Source organism: Cebus imitator, unplaced genomic scaffold (assembly GCF_001604975.1).
Source record: "Cebus imitator isolate Cc_AM_T3 unplaced genomic scaffold, Cebus_imitator-1.0 Scaffold143, whole genome shotgun sequence".
NCBI classification, from domain to species: domain Eukaryota; kingdom Metazoa; phylum Chordata; class Mammalia; order Primates; family Cebidae; genus Cebus; species Cebus imitator.
Window position 1 is genome coordinate 4120932 of NW_016107458.1, and position 15950 is coordinate 4136881.

General features: G+C 36.9%; 1 protein-coding gene and 1 long non-coding RNA gene across 7 annotated transcripts in view; one reads left to right on the forward strand and one right to left on the reverse strand.

Annotated features, from left to right (window-relative positions):
• LOC108313821 overlaps nt 1-15950 on the forward strand; it is a 188167-nt gene that overhangs the window by 160106 nt on the left and 12111 nt on the right. The gene's annotated exons all lie outside the window — the stretch shown is intronic.
• Nucleotides 3270-15950, reverse strand: part of CLHC1 (clathrin heavy chain linker domain containing 1) — a 71104-nt gene continuing 58423 nt past the window's right edge. For all 6 annotated transcript variants that reach the window (XM_037743409.1, XM_017542383.2, XM_037743406.1 and 3 more), the window contains 3 exons: nt 10956-11161; nt 8375-8554; nt 3270-6716 (listed from right to left, as the gene is read on the reverse strand). In XM_037743409.1, coding sequence (XP_037599337.1) covers nt 6520-6716; nt 8375-8554; nt 10956-11161 — 583 coding nt within the window. In that variant the 3' untranslated portion in view covers nt 3270-6519. The remainder of the gene's footprint in view (nt 6717-8374; nt 8555-10955; nt 11162-15950) is intronic.

Here is a 15950-nt window from a genome sequence, read left to right on the forward strand (position 1 = left end):
TAGTTTTCTTAATGTGAAGCCTCAAAACTAGTTTCAATACTGTATTTAGCATTTAGGCAAAGGTAATTTTAAGAAGTGTTTGTGGTCCCTGCTATCATCCTTATCAATGGGATACCTTGCATTAGGCAAACCTAGCATTTACCACGCAGACAAATTAGGAGTTGGTGATTCATTTCACAGAGCAGTCCCAGGAAAATTTCTTCAAAATGACGACTTCAGTCCTATTTCATTTAGAAAATATTCATTTTACGAGCAATTTTTCATGGATTACAAATCACAGAATGAGAGTAGCTGTAATCTTACTGATGTCTAATTTATGTGTCACTTGGGTTTAAGATATGCACCTTTTTCTGGTTTCTGCTACTGGTGTTATGAGCTCTTCAAGATCTCTTGTCCCATACAGAAGTGGTCAGCATGAAGATCATCTCTTAGAAAATATTATCACGTTCATCTGACACCTGAAAAAGCATACCCGGAGAGTAGAAGAAACTTGGAGACTCTTTATATACACAAATAGCATAAAGGAGTTTTTCCCAACTCTAAGGGACCAACCTGGGCAAAGGAATAGCCTTGGCAATCAGTCTCCCTGTCCCTGCACCCTCAAGAAAACAGGGAGAGTCTCATTCTCTAATGCCAAGGTTAATACCTAGCTTTGGTTTCTTAGCAAGCAGGGTCTCTGCACTGCAATCTGGAAGGCCACTGGAATCTCTCTGCCAATGTTTTTGCCATCCTCATTATTGATCCTAGTAGCAGCACAAACCTGTTTCTGGATGTTGTGTTTAGATGCTGATCAGCGTTAAGTACTCACCCCAGGGAGGCTGGGCAAAAACAGCATGCAGACTTTTCAAGCTGTGCAGACTTTTCAAGCTGACTTTATAAACTGTTTGCTCTTTGGATTGGTCAGGGCCTGCAGTCAGAACCCATGATCGTTAATTCATAAACGCCTAGCTCTTTAAGCAATTCTGCAAAAATCTTCGATAATTCAGTCCCACTGCTGGGGGCTGCTTCCAAAATGTATATTTTCAAAATGTGTGAGCAGGCCGGGCACGGTGGCTCACGCCTGTAATCCCAGCACTTTGGGAGGCTGAGGCAGGCAGATCTCCTGAGGTGGGAGTTCAGGACCAGCCTGACAAACATGGAGAAACCCTGTCTCTACTAAAAATACAAAATTAGCCAGGTGCGGTGGAACACGCCTGTAATCTCAGCTACTCGGGAGGCTGAGGCAGGAGAATTGCTTGAACCCAGGAGGTGGAGGTTGCAGTGAGATCGCGCCACTACATTCCAGCCTGGGCAACAAGAGCGAAACTCCATCAAAAAAAAAAAAAAATTTTGGCAAAAATCTTCGATAATTCAGTCCCATTGCGGGGAGCTGCTTCCAAAATGTAATTTTCAAAATGTGTGGGCAGGCCAGGCATGGTAGTTCACACCTGTGATCCCAGCACTCTGGGAGGCCAAGGCGGGCAGATCACCTGAGGTCAGAAGTTTGAGATCAGCCTGGCCAACATGGTGAAACCCCATCTCTACTAAAAATACAAAAATTAGCTGGGCGTTGTGGCAGGTGCCTGTAATCTCAGCTACTCAGGAGGCTAAAGCAGGATAATCACTTGAACCTGGAAGGTGGAGGTTGCAGTGAGCTGAGATAGTGCCACTGCACTCCAGCCTGAGCGACAGAGTGAGAATCCATCTCAAAACAACAACAGTATAGTCAAAATATGTGAGTAGTATGAAGTGAAGGAAGAGTTCCAGGAGAAAATGGATGGGAATGTGTTAATATACATTCTGATCTGTGTACAACCAAAGTGTTGGAAGGGTGATATGCACTTCTTGCTAAGCACAAATCCACCTAAAGCTCACTCTATTTATGATAGTGTCTTTATTATCTGACCTAATAAAAAAGATAACAGAATTTAACCCATACAACCATTCCTTGAGTGGAAAAGGTGGATCCTTCTTAGTGTGGCCCTAACACAGTAATACACATGGGAGCTTAAAGAGTTTGCCCACAGTGGAGAGCTAAAAATGCTTGGTGGTGCCTATTGATGCAAGTTGATATACAACATGACAATGAAACCCCCCACAGCCACAGTGGAATTTCCACTAAAGAGCTAACTGGATAGAGACAAGGATCCATGTAGGCAAATCTTCAGAATGTACTTTTGTAGCCTCTATTTTAAAATTGTAATACTGCTTCTTAACCAGGCTTATGTCATACAGTTGGGGAAGAATGCTACAGATTTATTCTTTACAGTGGGGTTGGGGGAAGTCAGAATTACTTAAGGAGTCTGCACCTTTCTCTCTACCTGCAAATTACATCTGTGCTATCTTCCACATTCCTCAGCATTAGAAATCAAAATAGTCTCCATACTGGATTGGCTTACACATAGTAGGTCTACCCTTTATCCTCCCTTCTGTTATCAGCACATCAGTAAATTGGGTATTCTGCAGTAGGCTTTTCCAAATGAGAAAATATGGTAGTTCTTTACTTTCTTTATCCACTCAAAAAGCTTCATTTAAAGTTGATGGAGGCCTGGCATGGTGGCTCACGCCTATAATCCCAGCACTTTGGGAGGCCGAAGCGGTGGATCACTTGAGGTCAGGAGTTCGAGACCAGCCTGGCCAACATGGTGAAACCCCATTTCTACTAAAAATACAAAAATTTTCTGGGTGTGGTGGCAGGCACCTGTAATCCTAGCTAGTCGGGAGACTGGGGCAGGAGAATTGCTTGAACCCAGGAGGCAGAGGTTGCAGTGAGCCAAGATTGCACCACTGCACTCCAGCCTGTGTGACAGAGCAAGACTCTGTCTAAATAAATAAATAAAAATAAAGTTGATGGAAACAAGAAATTAAATCTAGCCTCAGTTTATGACAGAGGTTTCAAATTAGTGACCTGCAAGTCAAGTCTGGTCTGCAGATGTGTTTTGTTTGGCCCACACAGTACTCTGAAAAATCAGGACTACTTACATCAAATCTACATTTCCAGCTTTCAAGACGGTATACCAAGTCCATAATCCTGCATAATAAAAATTGCCTGGAATTTATCACTATTGTCCCTTTCAAGAAGTCCCCAGATCTTCCTTTCCCTGACTGTGATACATTTCACTCATTTACAATAGTGCCAGAGCTCTATAGGTATTTGAAAGTGACCTTTTGTTTGGAGTCTAGGAAAAGAACATCAAGGAGAGATTGACACAGATCCTCAAGGTAGGGATGGTAGCTGTAGATAATTATCAATTTTAAAAAAATTTTTAAACTATATAAATAACAATGTCTTTATTATGTATCCAATGTTTTTATTCAAGAACACAACAAATTATAACTACTAGCAAATCACAGCTTTATATTTTCAGTAGTGCTACACCAAACATTTGTTAAATGCTGTTTTTTTCTGAGAAAGAATGGAAGAAATGTATGAGCTTTCTATGAAATGTACAAAGTTAAAAAAAAGTAAGGCCTCTGCGTTGACTTTTAACCTAACATATGCTTTAGCAATCTAACAGAATTATAGGCACCTAAAAAGTAACAATTTTTCATCTTTTAAAGTTAAAAAAAGTGATTAATTTAATGGTCATTTCTTAGTTAATTCAGGATTTAGGAAAAGTTCTTAATATTAAGAAAATTTTTTATTAGATTTCTGTTTCACAATGTCTCTAAACCTTTCTGAATGAATGAATTTAATAGAAATCATTTTGATACGTGCTTGACTATAATAAATAAAAATGTAACTAGTTACAATTAAATCTTTTAGACCTTGTAATAAATATCTTCCTTTCCTCACTGATATGGTGGAAAGAAAACCTAATATGAAATCAGAGAAACTTAATTCATCATGGCCATTGCTATGCGCCTGCTATGTAAAGCAATCAATGGCAAGAAGAAGAAAAGAGAGAAGACTCACTCAAGTGAGCAAGACCAGTAAAACACATGAACTGGGTTTAACAAGTCAAGTCTGGTTAAATCTTCATCAGAACAATTCAAATGGTAAAAGGCATTTTTAAACAATTGGTGAAATTTGAATATGGACTGGCTATTAGATAATACTAAGGAATTAAGGAATTATTAGTAGTAATTTAAAAAATATGCTGTGTCTTTCCATTGAAGTTGTAATCTTGCTAGCAGAAATTGTGTGCAAAACAGGTATTCAGTAGATGTTGTTGATGCTGATGTTGAATTGTAGTATTTCAAATTTAGGTTGAAGGTCAAGAAGCACTGGGAAATAATTTCTACCTTTTCAGAATAACTGAATTTTAGAGTTCGAAATGACAGGAGGAGTTATCTAGTCAAAATAAATTTATCTTAAGTGTGAAGAAAAGGACACATAGCTAGAAAACAGTGGGGCTGGTCTAGAATGCAAGTTTCTGTGCAGAGGCCCATATTATGCCTCCTTCAGTGCAGCTTACATGGAGGCCCTTATCGCTTCAAAGCCCTATGTAGCTCACAACTCAATTCTTTCTCCTTCTCCACTTAACTTGATAATCTTGCTCTTCCTCCCAACTCCATTTTCCATCTCCAGGCTTTTTAAAATTTATATTCACTTGACAACTTTTACTTTCCTTGGGAAAGCTGCCAAAGGCAATTCTAACTGAGAAGGAATAATAATGAGCAAAGGAAAAACAAGGCAAAATTAAAAGAACAACAACAGCGGCTGTTTAAGCTTCGTCTAGATTTATACGTCTACTTTATCCCCCTGGCTTTCATGAACACATTTTTTTTTCTAAGCTCTGTCAATGGACACGTAATAGCTTTCTATCAATCAGATAGATCTCAAAGGAAAAAAAACAGGTTTTAAGCCATCAGCACACAAAGAACCAGGGCTGCTGAAACATGTCTCTCTTGCCATTCCCTTTTTCCATCCTTTATCTACTCTTTTCAACAGCTAGTATGAAGGCCCAAAATTCAAATATTATTTTTATAAGCCTTTTAGTAATAAATTGCTTTTAAAACTATGCACATGTATTACTTTAAAAATGCTATGCTTTAGAAAGCTGAATTATAATTATCCAGTACTCTGTTTAGCACCAAATAGAAAAATTAAAAACTCAGCTTGAATGCTTCTGAATTTATAAGATAAGCCAGGCAGCCCTAATACGAGTATGGACAGATAGCTTAACATTGGCAATAAGTTGCATTAATATATCAAATACTTTAAAGAAGGATAAACATGTAAATACAAATGAATAGACATATGGGATTTAGTAAGTATAAACTCATAGAAAAATGTGTTTCTGGGGCCTATTACAAAGGAATTACAGATTTCTTTTCTTAAGTTCCTCTGTTATGTTATACACTTATATATTAGTGATACACATACATTATCACTAATCCTCACAGCAAGCCTAAGGGATGACTGCCCATATTTTACAAATGAGGAAGAGGTAGGGCCAGAATTTTAATACGAAGCTGTCTGACTGCCCGTTAATCTTCTTTCCACCATAACATAAAAATACATACTCAATTTAAATTTAGGAGGGGAAAAGTGATGCTTTTTGCCCTTATTCTAATAGCAGCTCATTTTAATTTTTTGCTTGAAAAATGTTTTTTTTCTTTTTTTAGTAACAGAGACAGGATCTTACTGTGTTGCCTAGGCTGGTCGCTGGTTGCAAACTCAAGCGATTCTCCTGCCTCGACTGGGATTACAGGCATGAGCCACCTCGCCCAGCCAGCAGCTCATTTTAACCATGTTCCATGGTCAAGGCTGACATTTAGCTAGTATGCCCTGGTGTGTGGCATAAAGGCTAAAGGCTGTTCTAATTCACTGGGTACCTGTTCTGCTTCATTTGTGCCCATGCCATACTAATCATTAAATATTTTTAATATTACACCTGTCCATGGCATAGAACTTTTAGAGTTTTCAATCAAATACTTATTCAGATACTTGAAATCATCCAAACCACTTCTTATATTTTCTATATCCATAGGTATCACAGGTCTACTTCTATGCAAAATTTGACTGGCCCTCTCTCTGAGTAATAACATGCCAAGATTCCCAGCTTTTATACTAGAAGCTTAAGCTTTGACATATTTATATATATATATCAAAGCATGGGGCACATCTTCAAACCAGCAGTACAAAATTATTATACTCTAGGTTTTTGCCAGCAAGTCCAACCTTGAAATGAAATCCCTCTTGTCAAGTCAGGCTTGTAGCATTTCATGTTTGGGAAGACAGTCTAACAGACAGGATACTACCCACACCTTCCTCAGTTCTTGCTATCAAATTAGATCACCAGAAAGTAATATATCTCGACATTAGCTTAGACAAAAATGCCTACACTGTTTTGCACAAAGTTATAATCTTGGATTTTATCAAGATTCAATATAAGAAATGACCATATGGGAAAAAGGAAGCAATGGTATAAATATTTCAAAGACAAATCTAAATGTCATCATAACAAAAGTGTGATTTATTTCTAGAGCTTCTTACTCGAGATTTATTTATAAGTTAGTTATGTCAAAATCAGTTTGCCCAACCAGCATACATAAAATGTTGGACAAGCTCCCTCAACTGGTTGAGATATAGAACTACCAAAACACATGTTCCATTAGGTTGACTGCGTCATCCTCTTCAGAAATTTCTGTAACTGCAGCCTGAGATCGAAGAATGGACATGATGTCGTTAGATAATTTGTCAAAGCCATTCTGTAAACATATACTTGCCACTTCTTGCCACATTTCTATAGAGCAAAATGAATCATTTATCATAAGACTTTCTACTGCATCTGTGGGGGAAAAATACAATATTATAGTATGGCACTTATTCTTATTTGATAATCCATACTTTAATGATTCTTCAAAAACAGAAGACATGATTTCATCTCAGCTACTGTTAAACTCTACCTGATTCCCCTAAGATCAACGATATAACGTTCAGTGCTCAGTCTAGCTCATGGCAAGTACTTGCGTTAGTTCCTTCTCCTCCTCTCTTATCATTAACCTCTTCATGTCTCAGTTCAACCCTCCACCACTTTCTCACATTCCACGTCTCCACCATCTCCTTTTTGTTAAGGTAGCAGATGCTGAAGGCTATAAGGCAGGAGCTCAGAAAGTGACGAGTATGGGCTCATCCTTATTCTCAGAGTCTATAAGGCACCACCAGAAACTATCAAATAACTGTGGACCTATAGGTCAAGTTTTCATGATTTCAAACACTTAGTTAAATGCCTTAGTGATGCTAACCCAAGGACTTAAGAAACTCTTTGACAAACTCTTCATCCTGTCTCTAGATGGAGACCTCTTAATGATGGGGCTTCTATAACAAATATTTTTCTTAAGGAAAGGAAATCATTTTGTTTGTTAAAGAAATTTCATATTGTTTACTTTGTAAAATCTCTTAGGGATCTAACATTTATGGAACTCATTTCTTATCTATTACCTGCATTACTTATGGTACTTCATAAAAGAGGATCTCTTTTCAGAATATTGTCATCACTATAATTTTATTTCTACCATAATTATTATTTTTCTATCAAAATATTTTAGTTATCTATAGTGATAATTTCAAAATATAAAGTTATCTTCCAAAATACATTTTCAAGTAATTTAAAATCAAGTCGTCTGTTCAACTTCCTATATTAATAAAAAGAAAATAAGAGTTTTAATTATTCTCTCTCTCTCTCTCTCTCTCTCTCTCTCCCCCTCCCTCCCTCTCTCTTTTTTTTTTTTTTTTGAAGCAGGGTCTCACCCAGGCTGGAGCGCAGTGGCACAATCACAACTCACTGTAGCCTTGAGCTCCCTGGGCTCAGGCATTCTTCCACCTCAGCCTCTGGAGCAGCTGGGACTACAGGTGCACACCACCACACCTGGATAATTTTTATATATTTTTTTATAGAGGCGGAGTTTTACCACATTGCCCGGGCTGGTCTTGAACTCCTGAGCTCAAGCAATCCACCCATCTCAGCCTCCCAAAGTGCTGGGATTACAGGGGTGAGCCACTGCACCCAGCCTAATTAGTTACTCTCTAATTTACAGCAGAGTTAGGTTCAGGGTGAATATCATATGTAAATACACATACATTTGGTTTAAGAATTAAAACATATAGTTTATGTCTACGTAACATTTAAAATACATATAAAAAGATGGCTAAATATATACATATGTCAATATATATAAAGTTTTTAGTGTTAGTGATTATAATTATTGTAACATTCCCCTCAGGCTTGATAAAGATTCTCTCTTCATTCTAATTTTCTCAAGAAATATATTCTACTGCTAATAGACTATTATTTACATGGCAATCTTTACATTTATAAACTACTAAAGTTAACTCTTGCTAAGAAGGAACTCTTAGGAAAATCTGAGTTAACTTATGCATAATCATCTTAAACCTTTCCCTAAATAACCCACCACTATTTCTTCCACAACATTTTACTCTACTTACCTTTCCCACCTTTATTTATTTCTTGAAGTAGCTTAATGCCAATTTTTTTCATATCCACAGAGAACAGATGAAGTATGGCAAGACCAAAAGATAAAGATGGTTGTTTCTCATTCAACTCTTTAATGAGACACTGAATTAATTCAACTTGGGGACATGACATTAATAGCTGCAACAGGTCATCTGAAAGCAAAAATGCAAACTTTATCTCAATATCCTAATATGATAAATCAACTAGAAACCAGAACTAGCTAATGTCTATACCTGCCAATCAACAACAGTTTTTCTAATCCTTCCGAAGCCCTCAATGAGCCACTCCAACCTAAACTCAACAGTACTATCCCCTAGCCCCCTCCATCAAAAAAATCATGCTCAGCATAACAAAAAACAAAGGAAAACTACCCATAAGAGTACCAAAAACATAATTATAATGAAAAGAAATGTGGTACAATAAAAATATAGATTGGCTATCGGGAAACCTGAATTCTAATCATAGCTCCATCAGTCACTTATTCTTTTGGAACTCAGTTTTCACATCTGAAAAGTGCTAGAATTGGAGCGAATTTCTAAGGTTTCATCTAATACTACAGTTTGTCTATATCTTGTTACTCATATTTGGACCAAATTCTGGTAAGTATAATGTCTTTCTTTCTGTGCCTTGCACAGAAAAAGCAACTCAGTAATTTTTTCCTAAAAATATCAAATACTTAGAAATTCACAAATGAAAACTTAAAGAAGCCATCAGCTATTTCAAGTAGCTAGAGGTAGAGCCATATGAAGCTGCCTAAATTTGACCAACAAAAGGACAATTCCATATGGTTTAATCTACTACTTAACCATTGAGGTAATCTAAAGCTACAATTATGATTTGTATTCTTAATTTTTTTAAAACAAAGTCTCACTATGTTGTCCAGGCTGGAGTGCAATGGCTCATCACAGGCACAATAATTATGTACTATATCCTTAAACTCCTGGGCTTAAGCATTCTCCCACCTCAGCCTTCACAATAGCTGGGACTACAGGCATGCACCACCGTGCCCTCTATATTCTTAAGTTTATAAACTTTGTATTAACTTCCTAAACTTTTTTAAGTAAAAATATTATTATGGGGCCACAATAGAGGTAATTTTTAGAATAACTTCTGAGAGCCTTTCAAGAACTACCCTAGACATAATTTGAACTCTGAAGGCCTTGGGTTTTTAAAATGTATTTAATATGTAGAGATGGGGTCCCACTATAGTGCCCCAGGCTGGTCTTGAACTCCTTGTCTCCCTTTTGCTTACTACATTTCAAAATATATTTTCTTTTTTTAAAAAAATTATTATAATAATTTTTTAGGGATGAAGTCTCACTCTGATGCCCAGGCAGGAATGCCGGGGCAAATCATCACTTAATGCAGCCTAGAATGCCTGGCCTCAAGCAATTTTCCCATCTCAGCCTCCTGAGTGGCTGGGACTACAGACCCTATCCCTAAAATTTTTAAATTCTAAGAGTTATCCCATGTTTAAACATTAACAAATATAATTCTTGCATACGGAAAAATAATAGTTAACACAGAAACCAAAACTGTATACTTAGATAATAGAATATTAGTTAGTACCTACTATGCCAGATTCTGTTTTGTCACTACATAACTAAAGGCGAATCACTTACTCCTCTGTGTCTTAGCTTCTCTGTGGAAACATACCATTGTTTTTATCTATAAAATGGGATAGTAACAAAACCTACCTCATCGTCATAGAGTCAACGTGAGGATTAAATGAGATAATGCATGAAAAAAAAGCCTAGCTATTATTACAGCAATAGTCCAGGGCATGCTGTTATTAATGAAGAAATTTGTAACTTTAAAAGAATACATAGATTCTAAGGAAAAGTCAATTAATTGCTTGAAAATGATCATATTCAACAACCACTAAAACTCCTTTTTCCTGGAATAATGTGACCTCAAATGGCTATGTTTGGTTCCATTTTGCATCTTCTTAGAACTGGGATACATAGCCTGCAAATGAGGACTGGCACTGGTCTGGGAGATGGGGAGATGTCAGCAATGCCTCTACTTTGAGTTAATGCCAAACTAGATCCAGAGTAAAGAGATCTGCTCATCCAACTAGAGTCACCCTAAGGTCCACAGTTTTCTCAGATTACTGTCCAATTGTAATCTCACATTACTGTTCAATTGTGTTTTAAAATTTTGAAATAAATTAGAAATTCATCATTTCTAATGCTTATGTTACAGTTTAAAACATTACATATCACAAATAAGTTATTTTAAAAAATCATTTATGTAGTATGTTCTAGCATATCTGCTAAATTTATCTTTAAAACTATATATTTCCAGAACTATCTGATTTATTAAATGTTTCTATTTTGAGGAAATATATAATATTTTTTAATGTCTAGCATGAAAGTCAATCAGCTCCAGCTTACCTATATTCATGAAAAATTACAAAAGAAATCTCCTACTTATTGGTATATATAAAATTGATTTTATAACATAAGTTTAAAGTACTGTCTGCTATTATGGGTACTCTTAGAATTAAAGTCCAGAATTCAAATTTATACAAATTGAGACTTTTTCACTTACCGGAAGTAAAGTCCTTGACAAACTGCTGTATGTACTCCATGACCCTATGAGTCTGACCCTGTTTACACAAGCAAAGGAGAGCTTTCTTGTGCAGCCCACATTCACTGTAGATAATCTGAGCTAAAGCCAGGCACTTGGCCTTATTATAAGTATCCTGCTCCCCATAATCACAAATCACATCTCCTGCCTCTTCAGAAAATGTCAGTCTAGAACAAGAAGATCAATAAGACACATGTTAGAAAATTCTTGATGAGTGGCTGAGACTGAGATATTTGAAAATTCAGCACAGTAGAACTGGATTTTCTATTGCCTGTAAGAATTCCAAGTTACAATTTAATAAGCAATTGATGATGTAGGAGAAATTAAACATATCTGAGATTTAACAACAACAACAACAACAAAAAAAACAATCAGTGTGTATTCCCTTGGAGGAGGACATTTTGGCTCCTCAAAAGCTCGTTTTAAAAAATCCACAAACAAGATTAAAACTCTCCTAAAAAGACTGATAGGTCTAAAAATTACAAGGTAAACAAAATGCTCTCATAATTGGGGTCTCAATATTTTCAAGCAGTTATCTAGATTCTAAACCGTATGGAATGTAAAAGCTTATTAAATGTTGGTTGTAGACAGTGACAACAGTTTCAGTTCATATAAATAGATATTGCAAGCATTTGTACTAAAAGGAAAACAGAAAGTGTGACAGCACTGTTATTTTTAAAATTTGTTATAGATTTATAAGAGGCAAGAGGGGAAAATGGACATAATTGTGCCTGTTAGGAAAGACTGAGGAAGCAGTTCTTTTGAGAGGGCTCAACTGAATAGATTTCACTTGTCATATTTTAATGTACCGCTTCTATACACAACTGAAGTTAAACATCTGATGTGCTGTAAGAGTAAATTCACCTAGAAACTATAGGCATAGCCAAAAGAACATCTGGGTATGATCAAAGATACCACTTCGAATTACTTATGTTATACATATTTTTAATTAACAGTTACAAAATAACAGCAATCATATGATATTGGTGTCTGTATACATCTAAAAATGCTGATAACATTAAAATGAAATCCTGAAGCCCCTACAAAATGTCTCTTTCCTGAAAACTCAGTAAATAAAGCCTTCTGTGTTTATTGGGGTGGGCAGCAGAGAGGTGAGTCTACATCAAAAGGTAGCCTGAGTACAAATTAATTATTTAGTTAAGAAATTCTCTGACTTCCACACTTTAATACCAAAATACAGGTTGTTTGCTGCAATTCCTGAGGCTGAACAAGTTAATTATTTTAGTCTAAGTAGTGACTGAAATACTGCAGCAAAATCATAATGCCAGTATTTTAGTATTTATTTATTAATGCCATTATTTTTTGAAGGGTCACCACCTTAGAGAAGGCCAGAGCTGGGATGTTGGCCAGGGAAATTCCCTCCTGTTTTTCCCTCCAATCACTTCATCGTACCCTCTTTCTGTTTCCGTAAAATCCCCTTGTTGACTTTTCTCACCCTTACACCTAACTCAAAGAGGACTCTTTTTGGGCCTTGTGAAAGTGGATCTGACACCAGGCTAGCTCTGGAAAATATGAACAGCTAAGAAATAAAATAAAATGTGCTTAACCCCACAGTAATCTAATACATATTTGATTATAAATTAGATTTAATTTTTTTTTTTACCAGAAAATGTAAGTTTTATGTCTCTCTGTTTTTTTGTTTTGTTTGGTTTGGTTTTTTTGAGACAGAGTCTCCCTCTTTCACCAGTTGCCAGGCTGGAGTGCAGTGGCACCATCTTGGTTCACTGCAACCTCTGCCTCCTGGTTTCAAGCAATTCTCCTGCCTCGGCCTCCCAAGTAGCTGGGACTACAGGAGCCCACCACCACACCCAACTAATTTTTGTATTTTTAGTAGAGATGGGGTTTCACTATGCTGGCCAGGACGGTCTCGATCTCTTGACCTCGTGATCTGCCCACCTCAGCCTCCCAAAGTGCTGGGATTACAGGCGTGAGTCACCATGCCCAGCCTATGTCTCTTTTAAGTTGTTACTACATATATGATCTTTAGAGTAAAAACAATCACCAAGAGATGTCCTTAAAATAGAATTTTGATTCTTATTTATTATGCTTCAAGTTCCAGGGTATATGTGCAGAATGTGCAGGTTTTTTACATAGGTTTACACGTGCCATGGTGGTTTGCTGCAACCATCAACCCATCATCTACATTAGATATTTCTCCTAATGCTATCCCTCCCCTAGCCTCTACCTCCACAGGCCCCAGTGTGTGATGTCCCCCTCCCCGTGTCCATGTGTTCTCATTGCTCGACTCCCATTAATGAACGAGAACATAGTGTTTGGTTTTCTGTTCTTGTGTCAGTTTGCTGAGGATGATGGTTTCTAGCTTCATCCATGTTCCTGTAAAGAACATGAACTCATCCTTTTTTATGGCTGCATAGTATTCCATGGTATATATGTGCCACATTTTCTTTATGCAGTCTATCATTGATGGGAATTTGGGTTTTAAAATTTTTTAATGTCAAAATAAAGGTAATATGCAATCTCTAAATCCATGCATAGAATTTATTTACTGTTATTTTCTAGGACTGAGATTGCAGAGTTAAAATTTCAGAGAGTATTTATCTTCTTCTGGGAGCAGTGTCTGCAATTAAAAGAAGTAATACCAGTAAAGGATGGTTTCTTAAAATTTAGACTTTGCAGGCCAAGTGATTAGACTTTTCCCAGGTAAGAATGACTAAGAGAGCCAAGATTAGCCCATAAGGCAGGCTGCTAAAGGGCTAGCTCTATGCTGAGCTTCTGGGAATGAACTGGAAGGCTTTTTAAGGTAGTCATGTGACAGAGGCCAGATAATCAGAGGTAGAAACTGGGAAACAGAGACTAAGTATGAAGAATGTGAATTGCCTTTAATATTCCCTCTTGTATTATCTCAGGATCTTTAAAACTGGTGGGATTTTCTCAATACATGTAGTCACAGAAATGCATAGTAATTAAAGAATTTAAATTCTTACAACTAAGAGGTAGAATGGGTCAAGAATCATCATTATGTGTAAGAAACTTAATCTTGTCTGAAGCACCTTTGCACTAGAACTTTTTAAAACAGGTTTTGGTAAAGAACATGCACTTTCTGATGATATCCTCAAGTCCAAACCATTTCCAGTGCTCCCTGATACATACCTTTTGTGGAGCGTGTAGAAAAGTGATCGGGCAGAGAAGAGGTCAAAGAGAGAAAAGAAGGGTATACATATGAAGAGGTTATTTCCTAAAACAAAATTAACTATTAGGTGGACAGTAAATGAAGGCCATAATAAGAATGGGTGGGAGAAACACACTTTGCACTGGTAAATAGTGCCATCAAGATAGCTTTATCCAGAATTGTGCAGGGGAAATGGTGGATTTGAAATGAGTGGCAGTAGGCAGTAGAATGTAAGCCTACCATTTTTATGTTTAGGACATTTCTAAGTCGTGAATTTATTTAGGAATTGCTTACTAATGTCCGTCTATCTCCTTATGATACCGTTCTTAAAGATGAGAACCATTCAATAATCTGTAGTATGTATTCTACATCCCTATGCATTCAGAGCCAAGTAAGCATAGCCCTTAGGCTGCCAGCAGCAGGCTATACCTACCAGACAGACTACTGAGAGGCCTTTCCCCTCTCTGCCTTCCAATACACACAGCCCAGCTCATCTTCACAAAGACGCAGTATAAGCAGCTGCTATCTATTTTCCGATTGATCTTCGTAAGTTGTTCAGTCATTGTGGTAGACACTGTTCTGGTGTCTCATCCAGGCCCCGGTTACTGAACTAGTGTCCCTTCTCCAGCTGACTGCTAACAGCTCATAGCTGCCACCTTTGCCGAAGAATTGTCCTCAGGTGTCTGTAGCCACCTCACCCAGAAAATTATGCCTATCCCACAACCCCCAGTAGTCTACACTCAACCCCCAATGACTGACTGATAGGGGTTACAAAAGGCCAGCCCCTTAATAAAAGGAAAGAACTCTGTGTAATGTCTATGCTCTGTAACCCTCTCCCTGTGATAATGGCTAATACTAGACTTGACCTGAGTTCACATCATTGCTTGGCTCGTTTCTAAGCCCTATCCTATTTCATTCCCTTTGAAAATTTTCCTGAGTAGCAATCTATTAGTAAATAATCTGCACCCTAATCCAAGTCACAAGTTCTCTTCAAGGAAATAGGTAAACTGAGTGACAAAAATATTTCCCTCTGCTCCATTATATAGCAACAGTCCTACCTGTTGATAATAATCAAGTAAGTCAAAACCTCACAGACACTAAAGTTGCAGGCATAGGAAACACAAATCCCCTGGGATGGTTAATTTTATGTGTCAACTTGACTGGGCCAGAGGGTGCCCAGATATTTGGTTCAACATTACTCTGGGTGTATCCGTGGGGTGTTTTGGGATGAGATTAACTTTTTTTTTAGTTTGGAAGTATTTATTTTCAAATTGTAATGTCAATTTTACCAGAACTAAAAATGAGAGAGATTGCACAAGTAATGTAGTTTGTCAATTTTGTTGAGATAATATTAATATATATACTTTTATTCATCTGATAAAGATGTCACTCACACATTCTATAAAGTTTCATTTTAATTAAGGATTTCCTTCTTTGACATTAATGCTATTATAAGAACAGGAAATTGGAAAGCGTGTCAAAAGCAATATAAGCTTTTTAATCTGTGGCCAGTGGCTCTGTTGTGCAGGTAATACTTACATTCCACACTTATTTTATTCTTACACTAGGAAAAATATTCCAATATTTTTTGTGAAAACCAATGAGGGAGGGGCTTAAGACTATATAAAAATCTGATTTATTATAACAGCAATTTTAAATGACTAACAGAGTACGTGGCCTCTAAGTGGTACTCAGAAATATTGATTGACTTTCAAAAATAAACAACATAATTCATTTAATAATTTTCTCATTTCCCCTACCCTAATGTATATTTTTGTTGCTGTTGGTTTTTTTTTTTTTTTTTT